The 22,803-nt window shown below is 41.9% G+C and overlaps 1 protein-coding gene across 1 annotated transcript; it reads left to right on the top strand.

Moving 5' to 3' along the window:
• The first annotated feature begins 1,421 nt into the window (after nucleotides 1-1,421).
• On the top strand, nucleotides 1,422-22,803 carry LOC135468180 (protein bark beetle-like). Its single transcript, XM_064746270.1, has 15 exons — nucleotides 1,422-1,999; nucleotides 3,664-3,833; nucleotides 6,065-6,255; nucleotides 7,052-7,411; nucleotides 8,917-9,164; nucleotides 9,691-9,964; nucleotides 10,436-11,916; nucleotides 12,199-12,448; nucleotides 12,916-13,662; nucleotides 14,168-16,654; nucleotides 17,348-18,020; nucleotides 18,447-18,619; nucleotides 19,323-19,417; nucleotides 19,941-20,148; nucleotides 21,053-22,803. Exons 1-15 carry the CDS (start codon nucleotides 1,622-1,624, stop codon nucleotides 22,696-22,698), a joined length of 9,381 nt encoding a protein of 3,126 aa, XP_064602340.1. The 5' UTR covers nucleotides 1,422-1,621; the 3' UTR covers nucleotides 22,699-22,803.

The raw sequence follows: 22,803 nt of genomic DNA, 5'->3' as shown, positions 1-22,803 counted from the left end.
ATTCATTAATAAATGGTTCACCACAACAGAATCGTGTTTTTGGTTAGCGCGCTAGCGCAGCGTAATGACCCAGGAGTCTCTCACCAATGCGGTCGCTGTGAGTTGAAATCCAGCTCATGCTGGCTTCCTCTCCGGCCGTACGTGGGAAGGCCTGCAGCAACCTGCGGATGGTCGAGGGTTTCCCCCGGGCTGTCCCCGGTTTCCTCCCACCATAATGCTAGCCGTCGTCGTATAAGTGAAATTTTCTTGAGTACGGCGTAAAACACCAATCAAATAAATAAATAAACAAGAATCGTGTGTTCAAGAATTCAGGTTGAAGTAGTTCTGTACATAGATGTGCATCGTCATCTCCAATTCTAGCTTAGGGATACTGATGGTGAAAAATCTGATTGATCGATCGATTAACTGAGTATTGGTCAATGCCATACCCAAGAATGTTTCACCTGAATGATATAGCGGTCGATTTTAGAGATGGTTGAAACCGGAACACTAAAGCCACAAACCTTTAACAAAGTTACTCACAAACTCCATTGCATTATTGATGATTTTACATTTATTAGAATATTTCACCTATATGATTGTTATGGTAGGAAACTGGGCCGAGCCCCCTGGAGAACCCACGACCATCCGCAGGTTGCTGGAAGACTTTCCCACGTGCGGCAGGAGAGGAAGCCAGCATGAACTGGACTTGAACTCACAGCGACCACATTGGTGAGAGGTTCCTGGGTCATTGCTCTGCGCTGGCACGCTAACCACCTTTGCCACGGACACCTCCAGTATTGATGAATGTTCCTTGTTATTTGAATAATAATTTATGTCATTCTTAAAGTAATAATATTTCACGCAGTCATGCAGTTTAATGTTTGGACGGAAACTGGACGGAAACAGGGAAAGCACTGCACCGCCAGGTAACTGTCAAACGTCCTGACGTAAAGCCGCGGTCCAATAAGCTGCAGATATCTGAAGCATCTCACTATTTCTTTTTAGTTTGCTTTTGTGTGATATTACTCGTGTGAATAATTATTCTCTTATGAATAAGTGTATTAAAAAGGGTGAATTCGTATAATATAATGCTGCATGTATTCACTTTTCCAGAAGTATATATATATATATATATTTGCATATATTTGTTATTATAACGCAAACGTGAATCCTGACTAAGCATGATACCAATGATATATTTATATGTGTATAGTTCATATGGTATTCCAATCACTTAAGTAGGATTACACCACACAACATATCTATCCAGTACCCGGATGTACACAAACCAGCCCCAATGACCTCACCTCACCCCAATCCCCATACAGGTTACTCAGACAAATGGAACGACATTGTGACGTACCCAGGTAAAACTGGGTCATTGCCGAGTCACGTGACACAGCAGCCTTTGAACCATGTCAAGCCAACGGTTGTGATCATGGGCAGGGACAGAGAAGCTGTTTAATGACATTGAATAAGCCATAGTCTTATTTTTATGGGGGTAGGATTTTTTACCTGTGACTGTCGTGCTACAGAAAAACAAGTGTGATGGTGTAGATCCAGGTAAATCAGTCAGTTCAGGTTAGGCGTACCTGAGCGGAGTCTTAACACAGGCAGGTGAGGTAACCGAACAGTCAAAATGGCGTCAGGTCCCAGACACATATTTACCTGTATTCGCTTGGTGGTGATGACAGTGTTGGCAGTGGGGTGGGTGGACGGTCAGGTCCACAAGTTTACCCCACCCCCCGGGGAGGGCTACCCCAGACCCACCGTCATTAACGGCATCATTTATAACCTGTTCCACATCCCGCCGCGGTGTCGGGACCCCAGAGTGTATACGTACCCCACAGGGGGAATCATCAAGGACCCCCGGGCCCTGATCAAAGCGGACAATCCTCACAAGATCAACGGGAACATCGAAATAGCCCCGTCAGGATGTCTGTACATAGAGCCCGGCTCAGTTCTCCACTTCTCACCCGGCTATGGCATTAGGGTGAATGGAACTCTAATAGCGTGGGTAAGATAACATTTCGTTTACAGACAAATACCTGTATATTTCTTGTTTGGCTGGTCATATACATGTACATAGCTTAGTGTCAGAATTGGGGGGCATAGAGTTTCAATGTTACAACAGACCGTTATAACTCTGCAGAATTTATTGTAATGACTGTAATGCAGAATGAGACGTCACATTGTAGTGGGTAAATTCTATCTACATAACATAAACTTACACAATGGATTGAACGTAAGAAATTATTTTTCCTTGGCAATGCCTATACCGTTTGGTGGTAACATACAGTGTATTCATGATCAAGATCAAAGTCTCATGATCAGACGTCAAAGCATAAAGAAAAGGTTAAAAAGGGTGTTAATTTTCTTGACTTTCAATGTTGACAATTTGCAAAATGTCGTGTTATGTGTTTGGAGTGATTATTCCATTCATCATATTGAAAAGTCTAGGATTATATCTAAACAACTTTGATATTTTAAAATATCTTATTAATATTACTGGAGAACGGGAGCAGTATATAAGGTCTTGTCATATATACACCAGTGACATGCAGACAAAGCTAAATATAAGATAATACATGCACGCACAAGTGATGTGCCGTACAAGTAATATAAAAATGAATATACTGCCTCAAGTGGTATACGTAGATATTATATTTCACCTGAAAATAACTTAGAGGTAGTTGAACTTGTGTTGCATTTATCATGGGTTGCATTCTGGTTTGAAATGTCTTTGCACAATACATAACCAGGCCGTGAAACAAATGGGGTTTTGTAGCCTATATTAGATGTACATGGACCGATGAATCTCTCAGTGCCTCTCTATCTTTATACGGGCACGTTGTCCACGCTCTAAATCCATCGAAACACATGTGGTATAAGTTATAATACAGCCAGATGCATTTTACATATTATGGTAAAATATCTGATATCAGTGGGAGAGGGGATGAGAGAACATTTTTATACATTGAACCAAATAGAAAAATATTATGTGTATTCTGCAGTATATACGAAGTTAACATCTTTGCATACACTGCGCTACATAATGATAAAACCAGCGTGCTAAAAGCAGAAATAAATGATGGAAGTCATGTCGTTCTTTTTGGAGGTTAGGCAGCAAGAAAATATAGTTGAAACTGAGTCAGAGTGTGAAATAGAGTGATGTTTGTACTTCGTTAAGGGCACGGACTTACAGACATAGTTGTCCTATGGGGAAACAGATTCTAGTGTATGAATCGCATCGCCTACGCAATGAGCCTTCTTACTACAGGACTCGCAAAACTTCCGCTTTGTTGGCCAAAGTCACTTTTTTTTTCTAAGTGATTTCTCACAAAGCGTTATATGTCCTGCTGTTGTCTCTAATTCATCGTGCATAAGGTACATAAATTTACCTGATGTATGCCTAGATATAGTGTGTCTATAAAGCTGTTTTCTAAGAAAATATAACAAAAAGTCCTCATTTCAATGTTTTACATACCAGCTTCTACTGCAGAGATATCTTGTGTATTCTGTCTTCTATGCTGTTACTATTATATTCAGTTATTGTATGTTACAGCCAAGAAGGTTAGTATAAAAGTTTAACATTTAAGCTAATAGCATTTAGATAAAAATGTCGCATTTCTTTGGGGGTTTTTTCAGTTTGAAAATTTTACTTACTTGTAATTCTAACAGGGAAGCCCGGATGAGAGGATTACATTTACCAAAGACCCGGACAAATCCTCCAAATTTTCCAGTCTGTGGCCGGATGGTGCACGACTGGTTGACGGCAACACGACACTGGACGGTAGACTGGAATTACTTTACCACGGCAAATGGCGCGGCGTCTGCACTAACTATGTCAAGTAAGGCCTAAATATAGTTGCAAGATAAACAGCGCGTGCATTTAGACATATTAAGCGATTCAAAAATTTCTTATCTATTTATTAGGCCTGCAATCTGAAAGTTTAAACGCTTAATTGTTCCTGCTTGGAGTGCTCAAATTATTCTTTTCGGACATTGTTTTTCACGTTTTTCTAAAAACTGCAATTTGCAGCTGTTCGAAATTTGGTAGCAAAATTGTGGCAGATATATATTGTGATATTATATTTAATGGTTTTGAAGTTTGTTCTTCTATATCACTATGTCACGGACATGTTGGATATGGAACGAAACTTCTAGGAAGCTTCTCAAGAATCCATGGACGAATCCTTCTGAAATCTGATATGCATTTAGAACAATGCTGTAGTTACATTAAGTTTGAAAAAAGACTTTAGAAGTGTAACATGTGTGTTATATTGTGAATAGTATGATTACATATGAAGTTTTAGTCGTTCAAAGTCTCGCGTATATTAGCACTTATAGACCTACGAAATCATCAACATACCTCGCCCCAGGGTCATGAAGCGATCTTAGACTTAAGTTAAAACTTGAGTCATTAACCTTGATATGTTCTTTTCTGTTTTTTTTGCTGAAATTTGTTTCACAATAACTTAACCTTGTTATACGCGAAATAAAACCTTTAACGCGATTTGAAATTCTGACTTATGTCTAAGATTGCTTCGTGGTCCCGGCGGCTTGTAGTCTTGGACCGTTTTACAGAGAGGAGATCAGTAAATTACTTACATTGAAGTATGAATCTGCTGTAAAACAGTCATACAGCCCATTTATGGCCAGCCACTGCTTGGTACAAGAACAGCAAACGTATTGTAATAAAACTCGTCGGCAGTCATACAGTGTCAAGCACAGTCATAAATAAGAAAGACCATAACGCTGGCAGCCGTTGTATAAGTGAAATATCCTTGAGTACGGCGTAAAACACCAATCAAATAAATAAATAAATAAATAAAGCATTAAAGCATTAAAGCATTCATATACACGGTAACATGCAGTTTTATAATATATGTAAAAATCAGTATAGATATGTTATTGAGTTATGTTATTATATATATTTGTGGAATATTTCTGTCACGTACAAAAGTGAGGTCTTCCCTCTTTGGTGTGTGAACGTATGGCTCATTTACTTTCTTTCAGTTGTCAGTCTATATATATATATATATGATTCATGGACAAATTATGTGACTGAATAGTTTAAACTTTATATCTTTTTGTAAAGATTTGTTCATTTATAACACTGACAGAATGTACAAATCAAAATTCATTTGACCACTAAACACGTTCGAAAGATTTGATTCTCATATGGTTCGGGAATTCTGCTTTTGGTGCATTTTAATTTGCCTGATAAGTTTGTGTGTTATTCTTATTGTTGATGATTCCGACATACAGTAAGGTATTGTCCCATGGTATATACACGGTTCCTACTACTGTCCTTGAAACATGTGAAAGTACTTGGATTTAGTTCAAGGATTTTCAAGATAATGAAAGTCCTTGAAAAAAAAGTATTTTGAGACAAGCCCTTGAAAGCATTTTATGTTACAATTTTTGAAAATGCTTTAACATATGTAGAATATTAGGTCGTGGGAAATCCTGGAAAACATAGCACATTAGGTCGTGGGAAATCCAGGAAAACATTTTAGGTCATGGAAAATCCTGAAAAACGTACCATATTAGGCCATTGAAAGTTTTTAAAAATATAAGATATTTGGTCATTATAAGCCCTCTATCTAAATCCTTTTTGCTCAAGAATCGGATCCGTTTATGTAACATTCAGTGTATTCTGTAAGATGGGTCGGATGTTGGAGGTCACGAGATGACTCTTTCGTGTCTAAAACAAAATGGCCACTGAATGTTAAAGCATTGGGGAAAAGTTCACTTTTTGCCACTTGGATAGCGACCAGTAAGGCCTAGTTGTACAAAATAACGTCAAGAAAGCTCTGCAGAAATACTCAAACTATCTGGAAAGCTGACAATTATACAAATCCAACACGTACAAGATCGCTGATAGCGATTCAGAAATAGGCATGTTCGTATGCTGTAACGTTGGGAGAAACGTTTTCTTCACCCACGCCGTTTGTTACTAAGGAGACCACGTGGTCTCTAGCTTCAGATCCGTCTTACAGAATTTGTACCGGTAGCGGTATGATGAGATTGCAGGACTGTGGAGTTTTGGATGTATGGTCTTTCTATTCTTCTCCAGCTTTACGAAAATCGACGCTAATGTGACTTGCCGAAGTCTGGGATTCCTTCATGGAAATTTCACTTACCATTCCTTTGCAAAGAATGTCTCTGATTACATCCTGTACGAGAGGCCGGGGTGTAGAGGTTCGGAGAACGACATTAGGAATTGTCCCGGTAAATTTGAGATACGCATGGGCAGTCACGTCTGTGGTAAGTCCATTATTGTGAGGTTTCTTAACGCAGTTGTTATTGTGTCTATAAAAGATCGTAATATACAATTGTACTTAATGTTTGTGTATCCCTCTCCCCAAGGGACTTTCCCTAAAGGCAAGTAGCCCAACCAATCAAATACCCGAAGAAACAAACAAATAAACGACAAAAATAAGTCTGTAAATGGTATTTAATGAGTCATCAGTTATTTTTATTTCAAAGTTGTATCCTTTACTTCACGTCTTCGGATTATCAAACTGTCATAAGCTTAATACGAGATTAGTATTAACTTCTTATTGATTTCTGCTAATGTTTTTTTTTTCATTTTTGTCATGCCAGTTTACACGTCTTCATTGTCCTAAAATATAAAATTCAGTGGTTAGTCACAACTTCAGCATAACCAACTGTTCTGAAGTTTAGAATTAAGTTTTGTGCTAGACCTGAGTCAGCCTTTTGGTCCTGAGTCGGTTTCACAACGTGATTTTTGACTGAAGTCATAGTTTATGAATCTTAACACATCGTTTACTACATGTGGAGGTCTAAGAAATTCGAATTGTAAGAGATTTATCTTGGCATATAAAACACTCCTTAGGTGTTTCCTATTTTAATACTGCGGATTCGAAAATAAACCTTTAAATCAACTTTTAACTTGACATGTCAAAAACCCGGCTTTGTGAAATCGACCTTCATTTTCTGGATGGATCAGCTGTTGTTTTCACAAGAGGGCGCTTGACCCGCCAGGCCAAACCGCGTTTTGATCAGTTCAAGAAGTCTTACAGTAATTCTAATGTTTCAGACGGCCAACAGGTTATCGGGTTTGAATGCGAGGGTTTCCGGCCCGACCTGGCGTTGGATCATTGGCGTGGAATCGAGTTTCTCAATTCTACCGCAGAGGTGATTCGGGTGGAAAACAACGCTATAATCGTGAACGAGTCCCTGTCGCGTATTGAGTACGCAGATATCTCTTACGCTGGCGTGGACATCATACGAGATGCCTCCAAGAACATCCGCCATCCCATGGCAACCATCAGTGCCAACCCACATGCCCCCAACATCAATGAGATAACCCTGATGTATGGAGCCCATGATGGGCTCAACTTTACCGACCTGAAGGGGTCTGTTCGACTGGCAAACAGCACAATTTCACACAATAGAGGTACACTTCAAGAGAAAGAAGCTAATAAGTAAAGTAAAGTTGATTAGACTTTTAAAGTTAAAAACTTTTAAATGAGTTTACTCTTCAATAATCTCGTGATTAAAAGATTAGTTAAGTAGTTTCTTCTTTCAGTGGTATTTAGAGTTAGATAACATAACTAATATATGGATCACAACTTCTGTTTATTCAGTGAGAAGTAATGATTACAAGAATTTTTCATATAGGTGCATGTAACTGAAAATAGTACAACGTCCATATCCTGTCATTGGCAGTATTTTCCGTAAAACTGACCTTAGAATTCAAGCGTTTAAATCCAATTAATTCCTTATCAAAAAGTCTTTTAAAAAATGACTTAAAACATTCTTTTAGTTTTCATCTGTCCTTCGACGAATACTTCACTTTTGATTTGTCTCTTCCATTACTTTTGTATTTAGTGGATTTTTCTAGCTTTCATGCAGATGTTATATACCAGTGTAGTCCAGTCAGTATAATTTGCTGGCCTACATCATCAGCATAGACTTACTGGTCTACTTCATCAATATAGACTTGCTGGCCAACTTTATCAATATAGACATGCTAGCCTACTTTATCAATACAGACATGCTGGCCTACTTCATCGGTATAGACATGCTGACCTACTTTATCAGTATAGACATGCTGGCCTACTTCCTCAATATAGTTGTGCTGGACTACTTCATCAGTATAGACATGCTGGCCTACTTCGTCAATATAGTCTTGCCGGCCTACTTCATCAGTATAGTCTTTGCTGGTCAACTTCATCAATATAGACATGCTAGCCTACTATCAATACAGACATGCTGGCCTACTTCATCAGTATAGACATGCTGGCCTACTTTATTAGTAGGGGGCCTCGGTGGCTTAGTTGGTTAGCGGGTTAGTGCAGCGTAATGACCAAGGAGCCTCTCACCAACACGGTCGCTGTGAGTTCAAGTCCACCTCATGCTGGCTTCCTCTCCGGCCGTACGTGGGAAGGTCTTCTAGCAACCAGCAGATGGTCGTTTGTTTCCCCCGGGCTGTGCCCGGTTTCCTCCCACCATAATGCTGGCCGCCGTCGCATAAGTGAAATATTCTTGAGTGCGGCGTAAAACACCAATCAAATAAATAAATAAATACTTCATCAGTAAAGACATGGTGGCCTATTTCATCAATATAGCCGTAATGGACTACTTCATCAGTAGAGACGTGCTGGCCTACTTCATCAATATAGCCATAATGGACTACTTCATCAGTAGAGACGTGCTGGCCTATTTCATCAATATAGCCATAATGGACTACTTCATCAGTAGAGACGTGCTGGCCTATTTCATCAATATAGCCATAATGGACTACTTCATCAGTAGAGACGTGCTGGCCTACTTCATCACTATGGACATGTTAGCCTACTCAGCATGCGCTTGCAGGCATACTTTTATCGTCTTCTTACAAACTACTTTCTACTGAAGGATATGCATGTGTAATTCAGATAAATATTTTAATTAAAATAGGTCATGGGGCGCTTATTAAAACGACTGTTGGACGAATGCTGGTCAATACCACCAATATAACCAATAACTGGGGAGACGGGATCAAATTCCATATGGTCAATTACACCATCTCGCGCTATGAGGATAAATTCACGAAAGTGGGCTCATTCTGTCAACCATACAACGCCCACTTTGCTTTACCACGGTTTGCTTACCAGGACCTGAGGGACTTCAATGGAGAAATCCCACTCACTAATCCTTGTATCCAGGTACAGTAGACACATTATTTACGCCTATAACTCATGCAGTAAATGCCACACCCAAATTATATGGAGGTATAAAAAATGTTGAATATATGATTTGTTATAAAAAGCTTCCCCACTCTTAATTATTTGTGGTGCTCAGCACTGACAGGTTAGAGTAATGAAACAGGATTAGTTGATCCGGTGTCAATGTAATGTGAATGGACGAAGTGTCATGTCGGCATTTTCGGCATGATACTTCAGTGGCGGAAAGTCGGAGGGGAGGGGGCAGTGGACCCGCCGTTAGTCTTATGCACAACCTATACTTCAGACCGTACATCTGCCATCAGTATATCGCGTTCATTTTTGTACCTCACTATTGAAAAAGTGTCAGTAAATTGCTAGAGGTCAGTGGTTTTCTCCCCTCGTACTACTGTCAGCCAATGTAAAAGTAAAAAAAACTCTTGAATATGTTAAACAGCAACACCATGAAAGAAATATTTTTCACATGTGCTGTTCATCCACTGAAACCTTTCGTTTTCTTTTTGGACAGAGGGTAAAGACCTCGCAAAACAGAAGTATAACAGTACATTTCCTGCTATTTGAACGAGACCCACTGGTGTCAGGGACACTTAAGCTCTACGAAGGTCCACTAAGCGGGAAATTGATACAAACTGTTGAAATCCAGAACGGCAGTTACCCACAATCCGTCAGCACATCCGGAAATGAACTGTCGATGGAATTCCACTGGAGTCTTCCCATAAACCGACGTTGTCCGACCTACAAGTTTTGCCTGCGGTTTCTTTTGGAGATACACGCTGAGTATGGTAAGTTATAGGTCAATCAAACCGTAACAGATATTACTCTCAGGAATGGAAGATTTTGCGGCAGCGCGTAACATTTTTCTGTAGATAGTGTTTTCGATTTTGATAGAGAATGAATAATTACATGAAAACTAAATTCTGACAAATTATTTTGCTTTAATAAAAGTAACGTTTCCGTCAGTTGTGTTTTTAAAATTAATCCATGAAGGCTTTTCAATTCAGGTAACGAACAAATTTTTATTTTATTTATTTGATTGGTGTTTTACGCCATACTCAAGAATATTTCACTTATACGACGGCAGCCAGCATTATGGTGGGAGGAAACCGGACAGGGCCGGGGGGAAACCCAAGACCATCCACAGGCTGCTGCTAGACCTTCCCACGTACAATAAAATTTTACATGACTAAATGTATGTCATTTAATATTCAGAATGTTCTAATTTAGCATAAAATCTTTCAATATTCCATCCACAGGACCCGATCCAGAGTTTCGTCTCATTAATTCCAGTGTTTCCAACAACAGTATGCATGGCGTGAACATTCATGACATGCGGAGTAAAGTATTCTTCAACACAACCGAAATCAGCTACAACAGATACGAGGCTGGACTTCGCATCTTTCAAGGTGCTGGCGAAATCACCCTTAATAATACCTTGATTGAACAGAACTCATTGGCAGGAGTGAACATTACCTATAGTGGTGGTTATATCTTGATGAACAATACTCGCATCCAGGAGAATAGGGGTTACGGCGTTATAACGGAGTATGATATAGTGAACAAGACGCGCTACGAATTGCGCCAAAAAATGGAAGTTGTCCGCTCGGAATTTACACTGAATGAATGGACGGCCTTCCGCATTGGGAACTACTGCAAGAGTGGCTCCATTCTGGTGAACGAAAGCATGTTCATGTTCAACTTTGAAGAGGCCATAGAGTTTTTATCTTGTAATAGGTCAAACTCACAAAGTATGAATTTTAGTCTTGCTTTTAATACGTTTTCTGACAATCAGAGACACAGTATACTGATCTCGCCTATGTTGTACGTGACTGGAATAATCACTAACAATACCTTCAGAAATCACGAAATGGGAGCTGTACGATTTGACAACGGTGACGACTTGTTGGTGAATCGATGGTACACTGACTTCCCAGTGAATTACAACATTTTTGAAAACGACTTCAAGAATAACTCTGGTCGATATGTGGTCAGCATGAGACTGACTCAGGCTAGTCCTTTGCAGAAAATCTATTTTAAGTTTAACAGACTACTAGACAACTTCATCAACGAGACTTTTCCAGGACTTAACTCCCGAAGCCGCGCCAACGCTGTGGTGATCTTATCCTCAGGTGGCATAGTGTTCGAAAAGAACTGGATAGAAAATCCCGACTCTGTGCGAGAAGTCTGCACTCATCTCACGGATCCCTCCGTTACCATCAAGGCTACTCTGAACTGGTGGGGAAGCCCCATTCCGAAATTTATCTACAACAGAATTTTTGATCGAAATGATCGGTATAACTTAGCTCAGGTCGAGTATTACCCAGCTCTTGAGTACAACAGGCTGTACGAGAACCACACCTCTATACAACCTCGTTATGTATGGGAATTCAAGAGGGGATATAATACAATTGGAGGAGTTCTGGAACATCCTGGATTTCAAACCGACCGGAACATTAAGACGTATTACGTGGACAAGGACATCTTCGTGATGCCTGGTGTCCCGTTTACCGTCTATCCCGGCACTTCTTTAGTCTTTGCGAATTCTTTGGGTATCGTGGTCTATGGGCGCCTTGTCGCCGACGGCACCAGGATAGACCCAGTTGTGTTCACTCTGGAGGAGATGGACATATTCGTGGAGAATGTCACTGCCAGTGTCCGTTTGGAAGACGGCTTGGACCAGTTTGAGGGACGTCTGGAAGTGGAAATAGATGGTGTCTGGGGCACTGTGTGTGATGAGGTAAGCAACTGTTCCCACAACTTATTACCAGGATGACTCTCCTTCAGTATAACTTTCTCTCACTTTGTACCTATTAAACGATATGGCGTTAAGCCACCAATCATTCATTCAAGCTATGTAACAAAAACACATACGAATTTATATAAGGTAAAGCTTACCTGAGATTTGAAATCAAATTTTGACATTACTGTGTGAAATTTAGTCCATTCTCGTAGAATAATGTGACATTTTTTTGTGAACACAGTTGTAGTTGTAGTTATTGTTTTAACTTTGATGCTTCAGGGTTGGATGGATTCAAACGCTGCGCTAGCATGTCAGCAACTCGGCCTGACGTATAACACTAAGTACGCAACACCGAGACGTAAGATTGTGGGTAGTCCTTGGCAACCAGTGCACCTGGCCGACGTCAGATGCCGCGAGATGGATTTAGACCTGACTAAATGTAAAGCAGACCGGCTAATAGACAAGTCGCCAAATTACTGTAATCACAGCCAGGATGTCATTATTCGCTGCCACCCTCCAACGTGGTCAGGTGAGTCTCCCTCCCGACCCATCGAGATGTATCCTGGATTGAGGTCAAACTTGTCGAGTTTCCATACATGAATAGCTTTAAATGATGATGTTATCGACCAAATGTTACTTCTGATCATGGAACCTCGTGCTAGTGTATTGTACCGGGTTATCTGTTCACGGAAGTAACGGATTCTGTCAACATTTCCCACAATTATGTTACACAGGAAATGTTCTTCAATTAAGAGGTTTCACACAATCGATATAAGTACGCTTATCATTTACAAACTCGTTAAAACAAACAGACCTTGTCTTTCAGCAGACTAAAACCGTTCAAACAAGTTAAGCCAAAGAGGTTCGAAACATAAGAAAATTACACCATATATTTCATAATTTCATACAATAGGTTACGAATTGTATATTCTATGTATTAGTTCGTCATTTATAAAGGCTTTTGTCATATTTTCTGTCTTATGTCAACATTTGCAGGCGTGACTATCCCGGCAGTGCCAAAAGGGGGACAGCAACATGAGACTCAAATCCGCCACGTAATCATTGAAAAAGCAGGTCTTTTGGACTCTTCAACCATGGAATATTCCCCTGCCCTGAGGATTGACTACAATTACCACGTCATCACTAACCTCACCGTTAAGGACGGGGTGTCTGATGGAATAGATATCAAATTTACGCACCCGCTATCCGAAAACAGATTAGAAAGCTGCAAGATTCTGAATAACCTTGGATCAGGAATAGTCACGAGGGACACATCTCTAGAAATCTCTTACACCAGCGTGACCGGAAATGGAGAGGCGGGGCTTCGGTTTGATCCCTCATTCACTGAACTAGAAGCTCTACGTATCCGAAATTCTATCCATCCCGATCACCGTAAAGACATGCTAAAAGTGGCCACCTATACCGTTGGTAGAGACTCCATGGTGTTTTTGGTAACGAATCCAACTGAAGTACCGCTCAGAAACGGATATCATGACTTAGAGCTGGACGCTGGGCCGGGATCCCGACTTACGCTTCAGATTCTCGACTATAATCCTCTAACGCAACGAGAAAATGTCACCATATTTGATAATCAGAAAAACTCAATTACCTCGCAGACGCCAAGATGGATGATAGAGAAGGATTTAGTGGACTTCCCACTGTCCTCGTCCACACGATATCTCACCATCCGTATTCAGGCTTCAGGCATCATCTCAGGGCGTCTCACATTTGTTGCCCATTCACGTAAGTTACTTCAGTTCATTCTGCGCAGGTTCCTGGGTAGCTAAGTTATATATATACCGCTTACAGTTAAGATGTCAGATCCTTCAACATTGAGGTAAATGATTTTAGATTATGTCTTATTGTATCTCTTTACGTTAGGAGGTTTTTCAAGTGATAACACGAACGTTATACTCATATACCTAGCCACTACAACATAAGTTAAACATTCTCAAGTACAGCATAAAACACTGAAGAAAGAAAAAATTTCAAAATGAGACTAATAGACGAAAATTAAGAAGATTTGTTCAGTTTTTGGTCAAAAGAAAAATGGGCGAAGTTTTACCTTTAATTGTATTTTAAATAATATTTTATATTTTCAGCTTGTTACATTTGCAGTATTTGTTAATACAAACAAACATTCGTATCTATTTGACCAATGGACGAAGTTTATTTTCAATAGATTTCCTAACGTGGCCTCGTTCTTGCCAATATTTGTGATATATTTCTATGTGTGGTTCTCTCGCAGACGGTTACTCTCAGCTGTCAAAAACCAGGCTGTATGTTCGGAACTGCACCTTTGCTTACAACACCAAAGGTATTGTGACGAACCACTACAACAACCCTTCAAATTACAAGCAGGACGTGTTCTTTAGACACAGGAACGAAATATTCGAGTTTGAAATAGTGGTTGTGACAGGAAACATAGAGGAGGCGATGTTCATCCCAAGTGTTACGAAATTTGGAGAAAACGACCTTCCATCTTACGAGGAAATGACTCGACCCGAGAAAGTTGCAGTGATCCAATATATCATGACTTACTGTACTATCACACGTAATGGCATAGGTATAGTCGCTGAGCACAATCACGTTGACTTTGCCAACAACGTGTGGCACTGGGACATAGAACATTGCCACGTCTTAGAAAACAACCAAGGAGGCTTTGAAATGGAACTTCCACGAGTGAATGACCGCAAAGAGCGTCAGATACACAGCTTCACCTTAGACAACACTGTCTTCAGAAATAACCGAAATTTTGCTTTCATCATCAATGGGTATTATGCAAATGTGTCGATTATGCAGAATACGTTTAGTGACAACAAGTGCAGGCTTGGACTGATCGCAATCTCGGGCATGGAAAAGGACCTAAGATTTGAACGAAACGCCATATCCTCCAACCAGGGTAGGTTCATGGTGGAGTTTGACATGGCCAGTCATTCGGAGTACGCTGCTGTTGTAGGCGGAACATTTCATTACAATGACATTAGGAATAACCGGCCAGATTCAAATCAACCAATAGGAAATCAACCCCATACATATTCAGTGGCATTCAGGGGCGTCTTGAACGTGACGGCCAATAGAAATCTCTTCGAAAACATCAACATGCAATACGAGTTGATTGCAGGCGTCATGGCTCTGTCTTTACGAAATACCATGAATGTTATTGAAAACTGGTGGGGGTCGGTCATACAATTTCAAATAAAACAGCGAATATTTGACTTTGATGACTGGAACAATTTTGCCATTGCTGAGTACGCCCCCTTCTTGGATACGGCGGACTTTAACGCTGAGACCATACCAGGAAGCGCCATTGACGAAGAGATTGACCTGGACAGACTGGGTGGAAGAATTGTTAGGGATTTTACCATCCCATCCCGAAGAGAGCCATATATTGTCTATTCAGATTTAACCGTAATGGAAGGAGCTATCCTGAAAATACCAGCAGGCACTGAGTTTCAGTTTCAACCAAATGTGGGGATTTTGGTGCTGGGAATTCTTGAAGCACGAGGTCTCCCGTACAGTCGAATAAAAATGGGGCCTGTGCGCAAACCATCTTCGAGGAACTTATCCCGCAATCGTCGCGCTACTTCAAACAGGCTACGACTTGTTGGTGGCATGAACGAGGATGAAGGCTTCTTGGAACTGTATAACACTACTTCAAAGAGCTATAACCTGATGTGTGATAAACAGTTTAATGAAAAGACAGCTGAAGTGGTTTGCAGAGAGCTGGGCAAGGAAACTATCAACGTGGAAGTGAGGTTTAGTCATTTGTATGATCACTACGTCTACGGCAGACCCATGTTCTTCCGAAAAGAGTTTTGGGCAAATTCATTTTACTGCAAAGGAAATGAAGATAATCTTGAGCAGTGTATGAAACGAATCAACTACAATCTACTGCCGTGCGTCTACGCTGCAAATTACACCTTCGTTAGGTGCGGCAAACGTAATTTAGACCCGCAGTTCGACTTCTGGGGCAACATTCGCTTTGCCCCAGCCTCTTACGAAGAGCAGTCGACGATCATTGACGACCCCAATAGAAAGCGGTCTGCTTTAGAGTACATCGACATTACGGGAGCTGGGATTTTGCATGGGGAGAAAGTTGGGGCAATCCAAGCCACTTACCTGGCGCCTAAATTACAGCATCTAAACATCTCTACGTGTGCGTCAAACGCCGTAGACTACATCGCACCTAGAGAAAGTCTTATCGCTTCCACTTTAAATGTAACGGACAATCTGGGTTACGGGCTGAACGTATTAGTGCTGAACGGAGAGTCCAGTCACGAAGGGAGGTCGTCCTTCAAACCACTGGTAACCAGTTCAATTCCCTACAATATCTTTGGAATGGTTGAGATGTGTAGAATGGAAAAACAGATAGTTATCAAGGAGAGATCTATTATCTTCTTCAAATACAGCCACATGAATCACGATTGCGTAAAAATCATCACCAGTGAGTCTCCTCTCAATAGAGTGTCGCTGAGGTTTTTGCAGATAAACCTGTATCAAGACACCTTCTCTCGGAACACGATTGAGATATTTGATGGCAGGACGATATCGGACGAAAGTATGCTGGCTGAGATCTCGGCCCAAAGTCCGGAGAGCGCTGTATTACGGAGCTACACCTCCACAACCTCGGAGAGAACACTGGTCCTGCATGTACACGCTTCCCCTGGACAGTGGACATACGGCTTTATCGCTGAGGTTGTCACCCTACCACAGTCCGGTCTCTCTTACCCAGGTAAGACAAATGCCAAAATTAAAAACTTTCTCTTTTGTTTTGGATTGGGCGAGGAGCGTTAACATTTACATCACTGAAGCAGATTGCAACGGAGTTATAAATGAAAAATTACGAATGGATACATCATAATTAACCTACGCTAAGCCAAACGCTGAAACAATGTCTAAACAATGTCTAAAGAATGAAATTGTTAACAGAAGTATTGTCTATTATTTTGTTATTTATTGCCTAAGACTTTCATCGATGAGAATATTTGGTAAAGCTTTTATTTGTTTAATTATCTATTTATTTTATTGGTGTTTTAAGCTTATATTTCACCTATACCGCTGTGAGTTCAAGTCCAGCTCATGCTGACTTCCTCACCGGCGGTACGTGGAAAGGTCCTCCAGCAACCAGCGGATGGCCGTGGGTATCCCCCGGTTCCGCCCGGTTTCCTCCTACCATAATGCTGGCCGCCGTCGTGTACGTAAAATATTCTTGAAACACCAATCAAATAAATAAATTTCACTTATACGACGGCGTCCAGCATTATGGTGGGAGGAAACCGTACTGCTTATATACAGAGTTAATACTCTGCCCGCCTTCCTCCGCTTTTAAACCCTTATAAGTGTAATACTTCTCAAGGAAATAAATAATATAACCTGAGAGCTATTAACATAACGCTGCCCATTTTGTGTATGCTTTGATCTACAGACAGCACCTATCACCATCGAGTGGAAAATACTGTGTTTAAACACAACCAAGATGGCGCTATTTTATACCTGAACGTCGGCGAGGTGACGCCTTCCATTTTCATCGAGCGCTGTTGGATTGAAAACAACGGAGTGGCCATTTTGAACCTGACGTCATGGCCGGCCATTGATATTGGTATCCAGGACACACGGACGCTCAAGTTCAGCAATAATTTCATCAACAGAAACAGGGGCGGAATGCAACTGGTGGCCAAGACAAGTTCTGTGGCCACTAGAGCGATTATCAACATCACGAACAACGTCTTCGCCTTCACCACAAACGGCGAGGCCCTTAATATCACCGGTCACCATTACCAACGGGTTTACGTGTACGAAAACGACTTTTTCAACAACACAGCTGGTGATTGGCGAAACGTAATCAACATAGAAGAGGTCCTGGTGAACTTTACCGACAATGTCGTCACAAATAACTACGGTCACCACGTTCTGGGAGCCTACAACGCGGAGGCTGTGCCCACCCAGCAGCTGTACGCTAAGAACATATTTGCCGACAACAACGCTTCAGCGGAGCTCAGTGCCACGGTGTTGGCCGGACGAGGCAAGCCAAAGATCACCGACAATTACCTTGTAAACCCACTGTGCGACTTTGAACTGGTCTCTGGATCGAAAGTCATGTAAATATAAAAACAGACATGCTTTTTACCTTTCTGACTGTTTGTATTTTTTTGAAAATGTGGGACACTCACTCCATTCCCCCTTCATTAAAAATTATGAATCTTTTCTGACCACCTCCAAGAAATCATCTAAATGAAAACTCTTCCAGACACCATACAACTACCGAAATTTAATTGAATATGAAATGTACGAACAGCCCAAAAAAATCAGTCTTTGTCCCCATGTTTACACTGCAGAATCTTACTTCCTGAGCTGTGATCTCAACTCGACAAGTGTTGATTGACGATTTCATTGTCAATTTACTGAAATTAATTCTCATAATGCCTTCAGTATTTCCACGTTTGTACCAATTTACTTTTCCCTCCTAGTACAGCCTATAATCACTCTCTCCTTCTGTAAATTAACGGCAAATATGATGTTTACAGTTTACAAGACGGTCGCACCATGGAAGACACACCTATTAACGCCTCTCGAAATTGGTGGGGCTCCTGGGTAGGCTCTTACATCAACGGTAAAATCTGGGACAGTAATGACGACGACCGACTCATATCCGTCATCTTCTTCCCGGCCAAAGCGAATAACGAGTCCTTCCTAGAAGGTAAGGAGCTTTGCCATTATACTTTACAGATTCTCACACAGGTGCTTAGAGCAATTATAAAATTCCAACTGAAATTTAAATATTCTAATTCTTGAAAGTTATTAACACCCAAAAAATTTTCATCTCAAAGTTACGTTGCAAGATAGTTTGTCCACTTTTGTGACGTTTTTCCCTGTATGGCTTTCAATAACGGCACACTTACTCATTTTCAGACGTGCACACTTACTCATCTCTCTGGTGGTGTAAACCTGTTCTAGCCGCCCACAAAGCTGCAAGATACTAGTGCTAAAGTCATGTTAGGCCATTATCATTTGTTCGTTCATTTATTTCATAACCCTAAGAAACCTGACAGTCGCCGAATATCTCGAGCAATCTTGTAATCATGCCACCAACTATAAAACCATACTATCTGGTGTAAATATCTCCAGATGATTTCGCTTCAGTACAACTGGTCTTTTGAGGAATAAATATCATTGTCACAATGGCATGTGTCAGACTAATCTGTTTACAGTTGGGAAGCAACAGGTCATTTCGTATATATTCTGAAGTAATACGATCGAACTTCCACTAGAGTTAATTCATAATTTCTTACTTCCCTGTGTTGTCCATTCGCCCGAATTCATCTGATCAGATTTGCCGCCAATCCGTGGAAAACGCATAAAACGTAGTTCATTGAAATGTGAAAATTTGGATGTTTCTCCAGGTAAATGTCCAGCGGGATGGCGTCTGCAGAATGACCGCTGTTACAGGTATATGGGTGGAGCATTGAGCTACGAAGGAGCAAAGGCTTTCTGTAAAGTAAGCAGCCATTTGTCACCCGCATGTTTTATCATTTCCCCCATTAAGTAATATATTACTTGTCAAAGAATCTCTCATGTACATCATCAGGGATTTTCCAAACAGCATTTACGAACTGACAAATTTTGCGGATGACCCTGGCATTCTAATGTACTGTATCTGATGTCTAGAATATGTACATAAGCGTTTACCAGTGACCAGTTAAATAACAAGTATCACACTGTCGCCTAATTTGGGTACCCGTTTACGTTTGACTTAATAGATCGAGTATTACAATCTGGGCGTTGCCTAGGTAACCGTTAATGTGTGACCAAATGTATCAAGTATCACAATGTCGTCGTTACCTTCGTTCAACTCAAAAATTCCACATGCGTTTCCCTCTCTGTACTCGTAGCTTGGATAAACGGAGTTTTGGAAAATGGGTGACCCCTCACATCGCACAATACTGCATTTATAGGTGAGATTAAGTTAAACGCGATATGATTATCGCATATCTAATTGTTTTCTGTTTGACTTTATCAAGGATGCGGGTGGATACCTGGCTGAAAGTACAGACCGTGAACGTTTTCTGCACACAATCGTGCGCAGCTCTCAAAGCGAGTATACGGAGGACCTAAAGGTATGGGTGTACGGGTTGGTCCGTCCCAACCGCTGCAGCTCCTTCAGGGTCATCTATGTGGTGGAAGAAGAAGACTGTGAGCGGCTGATGTTACCCTATATATGTGAGAGAGGTGCGTATAGTTCGTGTACGGGACCTCAATATGTCTTCAGGAATCCTCCAAACGATCAAATGAGCAAAAATGAGATGGACTCAATGGAAAGTCAAGTTTCCATCAACTTGTCTTTATTTTGCATCTTGAAATTGATTTGATTTATTTGATTGTTATTTTACGCCGTACTCAAGAATATTTCACCTATACGACGGCGACCAGCATTATGGTGGGAGGAAACCGGGCAGATCCCGGGGGAAACCCACAACCATCCGCAGGCTGCTGACAAACCTTCCCACGTACGGCCGGAAAGGAAGCCAGCATGAGCTGGGCTTGAACTCACAGCGACCGCATTGGTGAGAGACTCCTCGGTCATTACGCTGCCTTAGCGCGCTAACCAACTGAGCCACGGAGGCCCCTCTTGAAATTGAGAAGGAAATTACGGTTTCTGAATAGTGACGTCACAACAAGCGTTTTAAACAATTACTTTTACCTTCCGCTAGTGTTTTGTCTGTGGAATTTTACTCACAATGGGCGGAATATTTTATAGTAAAACAGTAACACCAGGTGTTGGCGTTCTTGTTAGTAGTCACTAACTTTGGTATTTGAGAAGACTAATTTTAGAAAAGACTAGGTCACATATACAACAATAATAGCAATATGAACCAAGAGTGGATTACTTAACCACGGATTCTAAGATTGTTTTTGCTGCGATTTTGTTTTTGTCTTTCGGCATGGAGAGCAAACTGAAATAGACACAATATACAAATACGGAATATATCTCCTTAATAATGTAGATAAAAACTAGTCCATGCGGATAGAGGCAGAAATGCAATCATGCATGTATTGATACAACCATTTCAGAAACCACCCAATTCCTGCCAGTCATACAATAGACTCATCTTGTTTTGCTTTGTCTTCTCAGATCCTTACATCTCACCACCCGGAGACCGCCCTCTTATCCTGGCCTTCAGCATTGCCGGAGGGGTCATTGGTGCAGTGTTGGTCATCGTCCTCATTTTAGGGATTTTGTGGTGCATCAAGTCCAAGCGCCGAAAGACGGAGCGGTTCGAGCGACGGGAATCCATACGATCCTCAGTGAGGTCCGCGCGCTCAAAAACTACCCTTGCCGGATTGTCCGAGCGTGGAACCCCGAACCAGAGCCGGGCCCGAAGTCTGGATAACATTTCTGAGGGTCCTCGTGGTATGCATCTCTCTGGTGTGACAACGGCTGAGACCAGCACGGAAACCCTCGACAAGCCCCGCTTGAATGGCTACTATTTTGACCGAAGTCTGTCCACATCGGTGGAGTCAAAAGGTGGGCCTGAATCCTACCCGCATCGCACTGACCACTATGTGAACACGGGCTATTACAACGGTGGCGATACTGACGATGACAAATACGATGATGAATATGACAAGGAAGTCGACGACGATGAATTTGACGAGGATGAGGATGATGGTGATGCTGAATCCCAGAAGACAACCGAGACGTCCACGACCAACCAAGAGTATGAGGATTATAAAGGCCAGGCTCCTCCGCCTTACCAGTACACGGCCCCTGGGCTGGAGAACGAAATTTCTTCCCTCAGACAAACGCCGGTGGAAGACAGACTGTACTCTAACACTTCACTGAACGACAGGAGCGTGGATCTGAGCAGTGACAGGAGCAAATCGGGCGGTAGTTTGAGTACCTTCGGTTCTAATGACAATGTGGTGAGACCCCCTCCCTACCAGCTCTCGGCGGGACCTACTCAGCATTCCGCATCACAGGGGGATTTACAGTACCAGTACAACGCACGAGGAGAGCCCGTCGTCAGGTTCGCTCCCACTCCCATCAGTGCCGAGCAGAGACAAACTTCTTTGCCCAGCGTCAGGCCTATGTATCGCAGGAGGGAACAGCAAGAGGCACACAAATTCCAGCGCCTCCAAGACCCTCCCAGCAGGCAGTCCCCTGCCCCGTATGATACCTCTGCCCGACAGTCACCAGCTCCATTTCAACAGACAGCCCGACAGTCACCCGCTCCATACCAACAGACAGCTCGAGAGTCACCCGCTCCATATCAACAGATAGCTCGAGAGTCACCCGCTCCACCAGCTCCATACCAACAGAGAGCTCGAGAGTCACCCACTCCATACCAACAGATAGCTCGAGAGTCACCCGCCCCACCCGCTCAATACCAACAGAGAGCTGGAGAGTCACCTGCTCCTTACCGACAGACAGCTCGAGAGTCACCCAATCCATATGAACAGGTAGCAAGGGAGTCACCCGCACCATTTCCAGATTCTATTCGACCAAACACGTCAGAGATGAGGAATCCTTATAGAGTTCGAGAATCACCGTTACCTTATCAGCCGTCGACACGGGAATCACCGATACCATATCAGCCGTCGACACGAGAGTCGCCTATGCCATATCAGCCTTCGACACGAGAATCTGCTATACCTTATCAGCCGTCCGCGAGGGAGTCGCCTACGCCATATCAGCCGACGCCACGAGAATCTCCGGTCCCGCGGTCTTCCCCACGTGGTTCACCTAAGCCACGTCAGCCGCTAGAGACAGCCATGTAACTCTATACGATGCATACATATAGCATGTGCGTTTTCTTTCCCTGTTGTGTGGCTTTTGTGAAACATTCATAACATATAACGCAACAGCCTATTTAATATATATAT

This window comes from Liolophura sinensis, chromosome 6 (assembly GCF_032854445.1).
Source record: "Liolophura sinensis isolate JHLJ2023 chromosome 6, CUHK_Ljap_v2, whole genome shotgun sequence".
NCBI lineage: Eukaryota > Metazoa > Mollusca > Polyplacophora > Chitonida > Chitonidae > Liolophura > Liolophura sinensis.
The sequence above is the reverse complement of the archived record's forward strand: the minus strand, read 5'-3'. Positions and strand labels throughout refer to the sequence as shown.

Excerpts from the sequence above, each read along its gene's own strand:
- LOC135468180 (XM_064746270.1), top strand. The coding sequence starts at position 1,622 with ATGGCGTCAGGTCCCAGACACATATTTACCTGTATTCGCTTGGTGGTG. Across the intron at positions 7,412-8,916 it reads CACAATTTCACACAATAGAG|GTCATGGGGCGCTTATTAAA; the intron begins GTACACTTCAAG and ends TAATTAAAATAG. Across the intron at positions 11,917-12,198 it reads GGGGCACTGTGTGTGATGAG|GGTTGGATGGATTCAAACGC; the intron begins GTAAGCAACTGT and ends TTGATGCTTCAG.